The sequence below is a fragment of the Chanodichthys erythropterus genome, chromosome 2 (genome assembly GCF_024489055.1).
Source record: "Chanodichthys erythropterus isolate Z2021 chromosome 2, ASM2448905v1, whole genome shotgun sequence".
NCBI classification, from domain to species: Eukaryota; Metazoa; Chordata; class Actinopteri; order Cypriniformes; family Xenocyprididae; genus Chanodichthys; species Chanodichthys erythropterus.
The window spans coordinates 39,116,195-39,130,596 of record NC_090222.1 but is presented as its reverse complement, the minus strand read 5'-3'; the positions used below and the strand labels follow the sequence as shown (position 1 = coordinate 39,130,596).

The following is a 14,402-nucleotide window of genomic DNA, read 5'->3' as shown; positions in this document are numbered from 1 at the left end:
TAAAAAAAAGGTGGTATAATAATAATGATATGATGATATAATAATAATGATATAATGATATGATATAATAATGATATTTATTATATATATATATATATATATATATATATTATATATATATATATATATATATATATATATATATATATATATATATATATATATATATATATATATATATATATATATATATATTATATATATATATATATTTATTTGTGTGTATATATAAGTGTATATATAATGTATATGTACATACATGTGTGTGAGAGTGAAAAAAAAAGAAAAAAAAAAACTTATGCAAAACTATTTAATGTAGCCAATAAAATTCTACTAGCATGTATGCAATTTTAGCAGAGAATTTTTAATTTTTATTGAATTTCTAAATATTATCCATTGACAAGACTGCCCAATGTTTATGTTTTTTAAATAAATAAATACATTTAATTTAAAATCAGGAAATGGAAGATCTAAATAATAAATCAATTAAACAAACAAACACATAAATAAAAATAATAAATGCATATTTTAGACATTTTATGTATATTTTAATGTTTTATTTATTTATATATATATATTTTAATTTGTTAGCAATTTTATAAAATTTAAAAATAAATACATTATAAAATTGCAAGAAAATACTCAATATTAAATAAATAAATAAATAAATAAATATAAATATTATATATATATATATTATATATATATATATATATATATATATATATATATATATATATAAATAAATAAATATAAATATTATATATATATATATTATATATAAAATTATATAAATAATTAAAAAAACAAAACAAAAAAAAACAGGAAATGTCATCATTAGAGTGTTTAATAAATGCTGGGGGAGTGAAAATGGCATAAGGGGGACATACTGTACCAAATCAATCAATGAGGCAAATATCTGCTAATGGACGATATATATCAGTCAACCACTAGCTGAAATTACAATAACAGTTTTGTATTGATATGCACCATCTATCCTGCAGTTTAATATCTCTCTCTCTTGCTCACTTTTTCCCGACCCACTGTTGCCCCCCTAGAGAGCAGCGAGCCAGGCGCTCAGTGACAGATGGCACAGCCTCCTCTACCCCCCTTCATACACACACCGGCCTATCGCCTGCCCCCCTGTACTGCGGCAGATCACTGACATTCTGTCTCATTAGAGCCCTGCTAATTACCACAGCCTCTTCCAGGAGAGAGAGACACGGAGAGAGACAGGTCAGTCTAAGGGAATGGCTCCGGGTTCTAAAGGGCTTGTCATCTGACAACAGGGGCCGTGATTGTATTCACCATCAGAGGGTGTCAGCACTCCCATAATGCCCTTCTTCTCTCTATTCTCTCAGCCCCAGCAGAGCTCTCTGAATGCCAGTTCAGCACTGTCATGTCTGTATTAGTGCTGTTTGCTCATACGTCACCATGGCTATTGCTCAGAGTCAGAGTTAGGGATTTTAACAAACCTCTAAATCTACGTATTCAAGTCAACATGAAACCAAAACTGCCGGCATTTACATAATACTCGTCTTACTGTCAATGATTCATCAATGCACGTTATTCCAAATTATATTTTAAATATTTCAATTCATCATTTTTTTACCAAACTTAAAATGAACAAATTTAAAAGTTTGGGGTCAGGATGTTTTTTTTGCAAGAAATTACTAGTATTATTCTGCAAGAATACATTAAATTGATCAAAAGAGACCGTAAAGAAGACATTTATAATGTAACAAAAGATTTCTGTTTTTAAAGAATGCTGTTCTGAACTCTCTCATTCATCAAAGAAACCTGCAAAAAATATATCAAGGTTTCTATAAAAATAAACTGATAATAATAATCAGAACTGTTACTAAATCAGCATATTATAATGATTTCTGAAGGATCATTGATGCTGAAAATTCAGCTTTGATCACAGAATTGATCACCGTTTTGAATTGTAATAATATAATCACAATTTTTCTGTATTTTTGAATAAATTAAAAAAAATCTTACCAACCCCAAACTTTTCAACAATAGTCTAGATATCCTCAGAAATGCATTAGATCGTGCAAAAAAAGCGAGGTTAACTCAGGTTCGTAATATGCAAATCATATGTCAAATAAAAAGTGCATTTAGACAACAAACCGGGTGAAAATATCCTGCGATTTCACCACGCAGCTTGCGTTCACCTCCAACACGTCAGGATTTCGTACATACAGTTTATGCCCATCTTTTTCAGCTGCAAATCTGTGGTTTTTCTGTGGTGCAGGAGGAGAAATTAATTGAAATGCTACTCGGAATATGAAAGTGCCACCAAATAGATAAAGCCTGGCACTCACGTCCTGTATGGATGTGTGCCCAGAGAGGGGGACGGCATGGCTCCGATCCAGTGCCCATCCCCCAGCAAACAGCACACACACACACACACTCATGTGCACCACAGCCATACACAAACAGCCACATGAGTAAGCAGGTACACACGCTCACACACACACACGACGGTTGTCTTTAACCCCCTCAAACTACTGTTTACGGCTTTTAAAGCCCAGGGGACGAGCGCTGCGCCTCCCCCTCCACCACGGCTCTCATGGAGGGCAGAGCTGGGCCGAGTCTGGAGCCCCGTGGCTGCGGAAGCCAAACCCGCGTCCTGTGCCAGATCTCCAGCGTGTGCTGCGGCTAGTGCTGCTGCAGTCTACCTCCGCTACGGCCGAGGATTCCTGCACTGATGGCCGCGCCAATTAATCCGACACGCCACGGAAGATAACCATACGGCAAAACGCCTCCCAGGACACGCCGTCCAGGACCCTGAGGTCCTTCAGCCAGGCACAAACAAACAAACACAGTTGGTGGTCACACTTTGCAAAGAGGTTCCATTTGTTTACTATATTAGCTAACATGAATTAATAGTCAAAAAGCATTATTTATTAATCTTGGTTTGTTTGTTTCAACATTTACTTATGGATATTTAAAATTTGTATGGACCTGAGCTGACATTAGACATTTTTGACGACATCAGACGTCTTCCATTTGAATTAATTCTGGATTCTGTGTTTTATTATTTAATATATCATCAAAAAGAGTGGTAATCATATGAATGCAACAACTGAATCTTTTAAAATGTAATTAAATCATATTTTGGCTGCAAAACTGTTTAAATTAAAACAAGAAATTGTGTGATATTCCTTTAAAATGTTTGGTAACACTTTAGTTGAGGGTCTAATTCTCACTATTTGCTTATTATCATGCATATTATAGGATATTGGCTGTTTATTAGTACTCATAAATGCCTTATTTTGCATGACTATAGTCAACATCTCATATCAACATCTCAATACCTAAACTTAACTATTAATAAGCAAAAATTAGGAGTTTATTGAGGCAAAAGTCGTAGTTAATAGTGAGAACTGTATTATTATTGTTGTTACTTTGAGTAGTACTTTTACTGTACTACAGTAATATATTTCAGTCATAATTTCATCAAATTAAACCAAACTTTTATTTTGGCGGGTTGTTGTGATGACCTTTGAGATTCTGAGCCCTGTTTGAGGTGCGCTTAGGGCGTGTCCAAATCCACTTTTGCTAGTTTAACGACGGAAAAAATGGCGCGAAAGGGTTGTACCTAGTCTCTTAATGAGTCATGGGTGTGTTTTGGTGCGTAGCATGCAATAAACCAATCAGAGTGTCATCTCCCATTCCCTTTAAAAACCATAGTGGAATATAAACACCAGTCAGTTTAAATACATGTGTGCATTGCCACGATTGGTCATATAATTAGCCAATTTCATTCATCATTACTGCAAATAAGTCATTCTGACACATGCAATGACTCTCCATTATGATATTTATGCACACAATAATAATATTTTACATTGTAATCCTTTTATTTTTAATATTTGACATGTTTGTGTGCTGCTGCGTGTCCCTGTGTGTGTAACGAGCAGAGCGTATGCACGTTGTGTACGCGCATATTACAAACACGCCCTTTAAGTAACAAAAAAATACTGCGGCATTGACTTTAGAGCAGGTTTTTGTTGGTCAACGGCACAGTCATTTTCAGTTCCTCAAAACAGCAACACGCCAACAATGCATCACACCTCGTTTTCAGACCAGCACACCCATGGGTGAACAGATGGGAGCGAGTGCATTTGCTATTTAAACAGCGTGGCAATGATAACTGCGTCAGGCTGAAACTAGCCCAAAACACTTGCCTGACGTCACATTGCACCAGGTGTATGATAGGGCCCACAGTGTGTATTTTCCTTCACTAACTTTCCTCCGTCTCATTCACTCGGATGTACATTATTGCTTACGTTGAGCGAGCGCCCACTACTGGTGGAACCCTTGCGATGCGTTTAAATGGAACGCCGTAAGCCCTTGATCACTTAGGTTAGGCCTGTATGTATGCTTGGGCTGTTGAAGAAAAAATATATAAAAGTATTATGTGGTTAAATGTTAAAATAAGTGAGTTGTGTGGAGTGGGGGTAAATTAAGTGCGCTCTGCCGTGACGTCACAATGATGTTGCATTGGGGTCTATGGATCTGCCTGAAATATACATATAGAGTAGACAAAAATTGAGGGATCAAGGGTCTGTGCAACTTCCCTCGCCCATTTGACCAAGTTGAATGCACTTCAAAATGGCGGCGGGGATTCCCCCCGAGGGGAAGTGGAGCTTTACGCAGCAGTAATGATAGCTTTATCAAATGAAATGGTGAAGTGACTCTCAGAGTTCATGCGTTCATGTCCTCATATAGCGGCAGACGGGTGTCACGCGTGCTTCAGTATGTGTAGTAGACCAAACGGAGGCATGCAGAACATGCATATATTTTAATAGCTTTAATATTCACAGAAGCTAGTCCATATCATGATTTGATTAGGAATACAGCCCTACTTTTCAAAATTTTTGTTATACTGTAAATTATATTTTTATAACCAGATTCAGCGATTCCGTCCGCGCTATAGAACCCCATAACATCAACCAACAATGAACATTTGTCTTCCTACTTAACTGTCTTAACTACTTAATTGCTTAAATTACTACATTATTAGCTAACTGCATTCTCTAAATTGTAATTTTGACATCGCTTCAAAGCAGCTTTACAGAGAATGCATATGTATCGTAAACAAAAGCGCTATACAAACAAACTCAGAAATCACAAATTCGACTTTATCAAAATAAACTGAATGCATTAAAAAAAATATTAAAAAAATGCATTTTCTACATTCTGACAGACAACAATCTTATGTTGCACAAAAATGCACATTAAAAGGCAGCATTTTTGCATTTCACTGCACTGTTTTCCTCTTGTTTTCCTATGTAAACATGCTCTAAATGGGTGTGTTTGACCATTGCGCTTGCGTCTTTCACATGACACAGCATTCTTGATGCACAATTTACTTTGTTTGTGAAATGTACTAACAATTTCTGAGAAAAAATGGCTTAAATTACCAAGAAAAAGCATATTGAAATTAACAGTGTTATTTAAACAGTGATTAAATTAGATCAAAGAACGCTCCCTTTACACTCGCTGGAGCTGTCAATCAAACAGCATGAGTATATCAGTTGGACTCTTTTTTATTTAACAAATCTCTTAGTTAGTTTTTTTAGCAAACCTGGAAGAACGATCCCTTATCTTCATGAAGAGCACATGAAATGCGACCAAACTAAATCGCACAGTCACCAATCACCATGTAAACGTAATGATGGCCAATACCAATCCTTGATTCTTTAGACGACACGCCCCAATTCCAAAAGAGTTTCCCAGCTGCAGGAGCCCGTCTGGCAAACGGCATCGTTCCCGCGCGTTCGGCATCGGCACTCGGCACCGGCCGGACATTCAGCCGGCGGCCCCCGTGGGCCCCGCGGGGGGGGCTGCGAAAGGGAAGGAGGGGGGACCAGCTGCCCGGGGAGCGCACATTACGAGATGGAGCCGGAGATAAGTGCTCTCCCAGGCCCCTTTTTCAGCTGCGTAATTAGCACAGTTCTTATCTGCTGCTCAATTCACATTCACACCAGCCATGAATGGAGCACACAGGCTCAGGCAGGGCTGGAGAGAGAGACAGAGAGGGGGCTCTTTTCTCTCAAACGATCATTTTATACGAGAATCTTACTGGAATAAATGCCCTGGTTTGTCTTTTCTCTCCTCCACCCTTCTCGGCTTTGAACTCCCTTCGACAAAAACAGTGGTTTGTGCATCAAACTGTAATTTGGTGAAACAAAAGTATCTGGCACCATAATCAGTGCAATCAGCAAAAACCTGCTGATATTTCCAGATAATTTAGGGCTTTTATTCGCGTTTTCTCCTCCATCAGATGTAATTGTGAAAATCTTTAAGTGTGCACATAGATATGTGAAACCTTTAATAATGGGGCTCGCCTTGCGTTTCTTTAATTAGTTTTAATAGGCTAAAACAGACGGTAATGTCTCTCACAGAGGCCTGTATTCAGCAGAAGGCTGTTCGCTATGTGAGATAACGGTGTGGTCGTTGCACAGCTGAATTATATAAACACATTTGTTTTATGTTGCAACACTGTCTGCTGTTCACAAACCCACAATAAAGCGGCTCGAGTCATTACGGCGCTGCGCTACCTGCCTGCCGACGAGCGCGAGGCTTAACAAAGCTCTCCTTTTACACTTTTATCTTGCTATCTGGGCATTCTTTAGACTGTACACAAAAATGTTTGACAATGTTTTGTCAACCAGACGAGCGATTGAAGCGTGACAGGCTAGTGAAAGTCAGTGTGTGTGTGTGTGTGAGGTTCGGGCTGTACCTGGCTCTTTGAGGCGGCGACCTTGGCGAACATGGCCTGGGACACTTTGGCCCTCTTCATCTCCTGCTGAATCTCGTCGTAGATGGAGGAGTTGATGTTTAACACGCAGCTCTCGGATTTCCCATTCCACTCGGAGGTCAGAGGGCTGGGCTTGACCTGGAAAAAAATACATTTTTAGTGTACCTATCAAATTATGTTAAAAAAAGTAATAAAATAAAATATTAATATAATATAATTAGTGCTGTCAATCGATTAAAAAAAAAATAACTTTTTTTTTCTGTAATTAATAACGATCAAAAACATTTTTTAATATTTCTATATTGTAATAATTTCAAATTACTCTCTAAATTAATGTAGAAACAACTTAAAGATTTTAAATATTTGTTCATCTTTTTATGAATGAAGGCCACAATCACTGGTACAGACGTCTCTATGAAATGCATTTTTCTAAACTTTAATTATAGACATTATACATTACAGTATAACTATCAATTTAAAAACATCAACTTATAATTTAAGTGAACTTAAAACAATCTTCACATAAACCCATTATAATAAATGTCACATTTTAAAGTTAACACTTTACAGTCTTCACTGCATAAATTCTAGATTAAATATAGATTGATCCTTATTAAAGCTACAATTTTCTCTGTTACCTTTGTTCTTTGATTAACATCACAGCAACTGGTTTATTAAGCTGCTGTCACTTTAAGAGCTGCTGCGGATCTGATGCGCATCTCAATTTCAACTCTTTAAGTTTATTTAAGAACTTACTTAAGACTGCTCTTATGAGGATAATCGAAAAAATGCCCATTTTGGCATAATTCTGTGTGTTATTGTTTATTCAAGCGCGAAAGAGAACTCGATACTGGCTGTCACATGACACAACATTCACAGACAGCGTATTCTCGTTTGTCTTGTGGTGCTTTAATGGTTTAAAAGCATTTGCATGAATAAGAGCTTGATCATATAATGTAACGTTAGCCTAATTATGGCAGAAAAAAAAATGGATGCATTAATTGCGTTAAATATTTTTAATGCATTAAACTGTAAAAATGAAGTGCATGCATTGCACTAATTTTGACAGCACTAATATAATATAATATAATATAATATAATATAATATAATATAATATAATATAATATAATATAATATAATATAATATAATATAATATAATATAATATAATATAATATAATATAATATAATATAATATATGGAAGAATATATTTATTATTATTCTTTGTTACTTTAACATAATTTGATATGTACAAATTAAGTTAAAATTAAGTACAAATTAAGAAGGACGTAGACCAAATGGAGACATGCATAACATGCATATATTTTAATTTTTTGAGCTTATTATATATATATATATATATTTTGACACAAGCTAGTCCAGTTTGATTAAGTATACAGCCCTACTTGATTTATTCATTAAAAGTTTTCAAAATTCTGTGTGATTCTGCGTTATACTGTAAATTCCATTTGTATAACCAGATTCTATGATTCCATCTGTTTTCCACATCGCAGAAATATATATTATTTATATATTTATATATATATATATATATATATAAAACACACACCAGTTCATAAGTTTGGGTTTTTTGAAAGAAGTCTCTTCTGCTCAACATGGCTCCATTTATTTGATAAAAAATACAGTAAAAACAGTAATATTGTGAAATATTATTACCGTTTAAAATAATGGTTTGCTATTGTAATATATTCTAAAATGTAATTTAATTTTCAGAATTTTCAGCTTTTAGAACGATCAATATTAAAAACAGTTGTGCTGCTTCATATTTTTGAGGTATTTTTCAGGATTTGTTGATTATTCATTGATTTATATAAATATATACATTATATACACATACAGCTTTGCTTTTTCCAGCAAATATACTTTAAATTGATATGTTGGTAGCTGATGTATACATATAAATGTAGGTTTATAATCAAGGACAAAATCATGCATCACTTTTCCATTAACAAATGTACCATATGTGCACTCACAGGAGAGATGCCCACTGGAATTCTGGGATTCCAGTCTTCTGGTCTCACATTGTTACACTCCTCTCTTCTGGGCTGTGAAGACACACACACACACACACATTTCATGAGAACGATCAGAATACTCTAGTACACACGATCAGATTTACATCACAGCAGCTGATCCTAAAGCACCCCGTGACAAATGATTTCAGCAGCTTGCAAAGATTTCTATAACACTCTTTATTTCTTAACATGAAGGGTCTCCAAACTGCCATGTGAAGAGCCTGTCAACGACACCTCCAGCAGTCATTTACATGTGAAGCATCAGTGTCTAGGTTGAGTTATCTTGCGACCACATCTAATTATAAAGGGATGAGCGTGTGCAAACTTGCACGCGCCGTCTGACGATCCATTAACGTATGTGGGAAACATACCTTCACATCTGTTTTTATGGGCGCCATAAAAGCCTTGCAGCGCTGTGAGACGTGCCACCCTGCTGATTTACAGCAGAAAACCCTGAGAATATCTCACTCATATCTGTCAGCATCAAGCTGCCCCACATCAGATTTTCCCCTACGTGGATCTGCTTTATCGCTCGTTGTTTATGCAAAAGAGCCAAAGATGGGCAAAACGTTATCTGACCAATGGCATGATCGACTAAACATGCATATAAAGGCTGTTCAAAAAGGTAGGCAGCATAATATTAAAACATTTATTCCATACTGAAAAGTATTAATACAGTTAATTATATTAGCTAACATTCACATTTTTAAGCTTATAGTAGCGACATACTAACTCTAGTGGAATCAAAAGAGTCAAGCTTCCTGCATGCTTTTTTTGCTGCCTATGTAGAGCGTTCCAAATCAGTTACTAATGAGGATGCTGCCTATGAAGCACACTAGGTTTTGGAACACAGCCATTATATGCATGTCATCCAGTGCATCGATATGCCCTTTGATTTCAAATTTCACCAATTTGTCCAAATATCATCAGATAATGGAGACTTTTGCCGAGCGCTGTACAAGGCTGACGAATTAGGCGCAGTTGCTGAATAATCAGGTTACAGAACCATCTGATAATGGGATCTGAACAGGAAAGCAGCATCTGGTTTGTGCACACACACACACACACACTCACACACACAAGGACATGATGCAAGCAAGCACACACACAAATGCATGCACACTTGAGTGAACACTGATGACATTTCGGTCTTTACACATTGTGTGTGTGTGTGTGTGCGGGAGTTTTTATCCGGTATAAAAGACCCTCCTCAGTCCATCACACACAGGAAGGCTTTGTGTCCGATCCACTAAGACACACTCAACTGCGTTTGAAGGAGGCCGCGGTGGAGAGCGTTCTGCATACCTTTCCCGCCCCGCGTGGAGAGCTCTGAGCTCTAGAAGGCTGGGAGTGAAAGAAAGAAACACTTCCTGGGATCTTTCCTCCAAACGTTTCCTCCAAAGTAGAGGTGCATTGATGTACTGAGCCTTTTGTTTTGTAAAAAAACACTTCATTTTCAAGTGCATACTCAGAATTTAAGAGTAGCTATTTCATATTTGGATAAATGCATGAAATGTAAAACCATTTCCTCCAAAGTAGAGATGCATTTATACTCACCAATAGCCGTAAAAGTGCATGCTCATAACTTAAAGGTAGCATATCGTCATGTTTATTTTTTTTCATAAATCATTACTATTGGTCACCCTTTACGTCTGTCTGTGGCTTTTGCAAATGTTTAACTAATGAAAAGTATTAAAAAGAGCTTGTGACTAAACCATTGGCTCCTCAAACTGTCAGTCAAACCTCATAACTCCTCCCACTTCTATCGTGAATGAAATGCTGCACACATCTCTGCTTGTTTGCAATGCAATGGTAAATAAAGAACTGGTTGTTTGATTAAGTACAGCTTTTTCTTTACTCAAGAAACACTTTATTAATATTTAAAGTTTTATGTATTTGAGGAGCGGAGAAGAGTGTCTAAATCTTGCATTTGCCATCGAGTCATAGTCAATACTGCTTTAAACAGCCTGTGCGAAGCACTTTGTCTTTAATAACATGAGATTTTTTTTTTTTTTTTTGTGAGATTTTTTTGGTTAAATCAATGTTAATATAAATGATGCATACAGGTGTCTGATCATAGATAAAGCCACAATACCAACTTTGATAATTGTGTTTAATTATTTAAAAAAATTGTTTTTCCATTTCCTGAAATAGCGGTTTTGGAGAAACAAGGTTTCCGCCCAACAGTGGATAAAAGCATAAATTGTTTCCTTAAAAGTATCGGTACATTAATGCATCTCTACTTTAGTTTAGTTTACTTTAGTCCTCACCAAAAACTGTGAAAAATATTTCAAGTCCATAATCATAATTTAAGTGTAGCATATTTAATATTTTGATAAAAGCATCTGCTAAATGCATAAAACATAAAATGCATAAATTGTAATATTTACAGCTGTTAATTCTACTATTATTAACAAATCAAATACAGGACAGTATAGCTGACCACTAAAGCATTGTTTACTCAGTATCTGTATCAATGCATTTGCGCCTAACTGTGTGTCAGAGTTCGGTGTGAGGACACCATTATGATGACCTTGTGGTTAGCATCATGTGTGAGCTCCTGACTAACAGATTACTACAATACACTGAGATTTAAAGCCACAGTGCATAATTTCCGGACCAATCGCCACACCAAACAGAAGTGCAAAAATAATGACAGTTTCCAAACAGGTTTCCCCTGTCTTGCATTGGATGCACACTCAAACAAAAAGAGTTTGAGAGCATTTCAACGTCAAAATCATTTTTTCCAGCAGTTGGTAGAACTGCGGAAAGCAAATACTCTGACGATGACTGATGAAAAGCATACTTGAGCTAATCATTCATTATGTTAGTGAACGCATGCTAAATATTTGTGCTGAAACTGAGTCTGGGTGTTCAGTTCCACCTACATTTATATTAGTGAGAATACAGAATCTGTTTAAATTCAACATGACCCCATTCACTTTATTAATTCACGTTTATGGTCTTACTGTGAATGATTTATCAGTGCATGTGAATTGAATTGGTATTTTTTGCTTTGTCCTCCAGTAAAAATAACCAACAAAATTTACTTTAGAAGAAATATTGCAAAAATAAATGACTAAAAAAAAATAAATTAGGTGTGTTTTCAGAGAATGTATTTACAGCAAATGTTTTTTTTTTTTTTTTGCATAAAACAAGAAAAACATTTGGCAATAGAGCAAGAAAAATCAACCTAATTCAAGATATATTATCTTACAGTAAAATGTATCTTGTTTTAAGGATGTAGAGATATTTTAACTTAGTCTTCCAGTAAAAATAACCACATAAAACAACATTAACTTGAGACGAAAAGTTGCAAAAAATTTGCAGTAAATCTGTTTGATTTATGCATAAAGCAAGAGAAACATTTGAAAACAGTAAGAAAAATGAACCTAATTCAAGATATATTCGCTGTCTTCTTATCTTAAAATATATCCAAAAAAAAATCTCGTTTAAGGATATCTAGATGTTGTAACCAGAAAAAAAGAATGCAAAATAAATAAATAAGTAAATAAATAAATACATTTACAAGTATGTTATGTCTTCGTCTTCCATCTTAAAACATTTAATTGAGAAGAAAAAATTGCAATAAACAAATAATTTTTCAGATAATCTATTTACAGTGAAACATTTGCCAACAGAGTAAGAAAAATCAATCTAATTTAAGATATATTCTCTGTCTTATTATCTTACAGAAAAAATGCCTCCAAATGCATCTTGTTTTAAGGATGTTTTATCTGGAAAACTTTTTGCCATGCATCAAAGGTTGCAATCCTACAGCACAGCTTTTACTCCACAGAGAGCATCCACGTGTGAAACTTCAGTCCCTTGATGCATGGCATGCAGTGGGCGTCAGGGCTGATCGAGTGCGTTACCTGTACAGGGCGCGAGGGAGGGGTGCTGATGAGGGGCGCGGGGCCCATAGCCGAGGCTGCGGTCAAGCTGCGCTCCCTCTCGTCCTGGTAGATCCGGTCTCGCTCCGCTTCCGGTAACTGCAGGAAGTTCTGCATCGCTCGCAGGTTGACCAGGAGGGACTGAGACGCCGTCTTGGGGTCTTCCTCTTTTCTAAGAATCTCTGAGAGAAGACCCTGGAAGAAACAGACAGAAAAAGAGACGGAAATAAATGCATTGTCCTCTTACAAAAGAGCAATCAGTACAAGTGCAACGATTAAAACATCCTCTCCACTCCATACGTGACAAAGCAATTGACCCTTCGCTAAGCTCCGCCCACCTCAGTCGCTCAACAAGCAGAACTGAACTGGAGATTTCTATTAAAAGTGTTTTTCAGCAGAATATGCTCATGCAGTGCTAATAATTTAATGGAGCTTATGACTTAAATGTGACATTACAAAGCCTTTCTTTCCAGAGAAGTTAAATTATACAGTAATGCGATTAAAATGTTCAAAAAATTGAATCAAATGTTTCTCAAAGTCCCTGAAAAGAGAAAAGCCTCACTTGAAAGCAACTAGAAGTGATGTTTCTACAACATAATTTCTGTTTACTGCTGTACAAACACACGGGACTTTCATAAACGTACCCTACCGTTCACTAAATGATTTTTGAAAGAAATTACATTTATTTACATTTGTGCATTTAGCAGATGCTTTTATCCTAAGTGACTTACAAAAGAGAAGTTTAACTAAATTTAATTTTATTAATTAATACTTTTATTCAGCAAGGATGCATTGAATTAATCAAAAGTGAGAAAAATTAGAATGTTACAAAAGAGTTCCATTTTTTTCTTGAAAATTCCAAGAATTTTCTGAAAATCATCATATTAGAATGATTTCTGAAGGATCATGTGACACTGAAGACTGGAGTAATGATGCTGAAAATTCAGCTTTGATTACAGAAATAAATTACATTTTATTACATATTCACTTAGAAAATGTTTCTTTTAAATTGTAAAAATATTTCAGAATTTTACTGTATTTTTGATCAAATAAACGTAGCATTGGTGAGCAGAAGAGACTATTCAAAAAAATATTTCCGACCCCAAACATTTTGTAAAGTAGTGTACTTTTTCTAAGGTCAGTTACATTTCTAAGTGGAGGGTCAATTACCATCAAGCACATTCAATGTGTACGCACTTTACAAAGTGTGATTAAGATGTTATAATCTCTAAGAAGGGCCACCAAACCCGCATGAGACGCCACCCCGACATGCCACCACAAGCAGCCATCATTTACATGTGGACAAGGATGTAAAATAAATACTGGAAACAAAATGTTGCAAATTCCTCACAGCGCAACTAAATGCCAATTTGTGCAAACAGGCCTGTCATGACGCGGCCGCTGATTCCTATAGATTCCAATCGCTCTAACACAACATCAAAGCAGGTTTTATGCAGAACGTCGGGAGGCATTATCTTCCCAGAGTCTCCACCAACACTCGCTCATGCGTGTGGCGGTGACAGTCCGCGGCCGAGCCAGCGCCCGCCCGTCCCCCACCGCTGGCACACGTCCAGGTACGGCTCTCTTTGTCTCACCTGATGATGGCAGACAGTTGTCAAGGCTTTCAGTTAGAATTGAGAAGTGGGATTTTACTAATAACAACTAGTGCAAAACCACAATGTTGAGGTCATCTC

At 36.1% G+C, this 14,402-nt stretch overlaps 1 protein-coding gene across 3 annotated transcripts in view; it reads right to left on the bottom strand.

Moving 5' to 3' along the window:
- satb1b (SATB homeobox 1b) overlaps positions 1-14,402 on the bottom strand; it is a 65,461-nt gene that overhangs the window by 17,837 nt on the left and 33,222 nt on the right. For all 3 annotated transcript variants that reach the window (XM_067397864.1, XM_067397855.1, XM_067397872.1), the window contains exons 9-11: positions 12,691-12,903; positions 8,774-8,845; positions 6,761-6,916 (exon numbers count right to left, since the gene is read on the bottom strand). In XM_067397864.1, the coding sequence (XP_067253965.1) occupies positions 6,761-6,916; positions 8,774-8,845; positions 12,691-12,903 (441 nt within the window). The remainder of the gene's footprint in view (positions 1-6,760; positions 6,917-8,773; positions 8,846-12,690; positions 12,904-14,402) is intronic.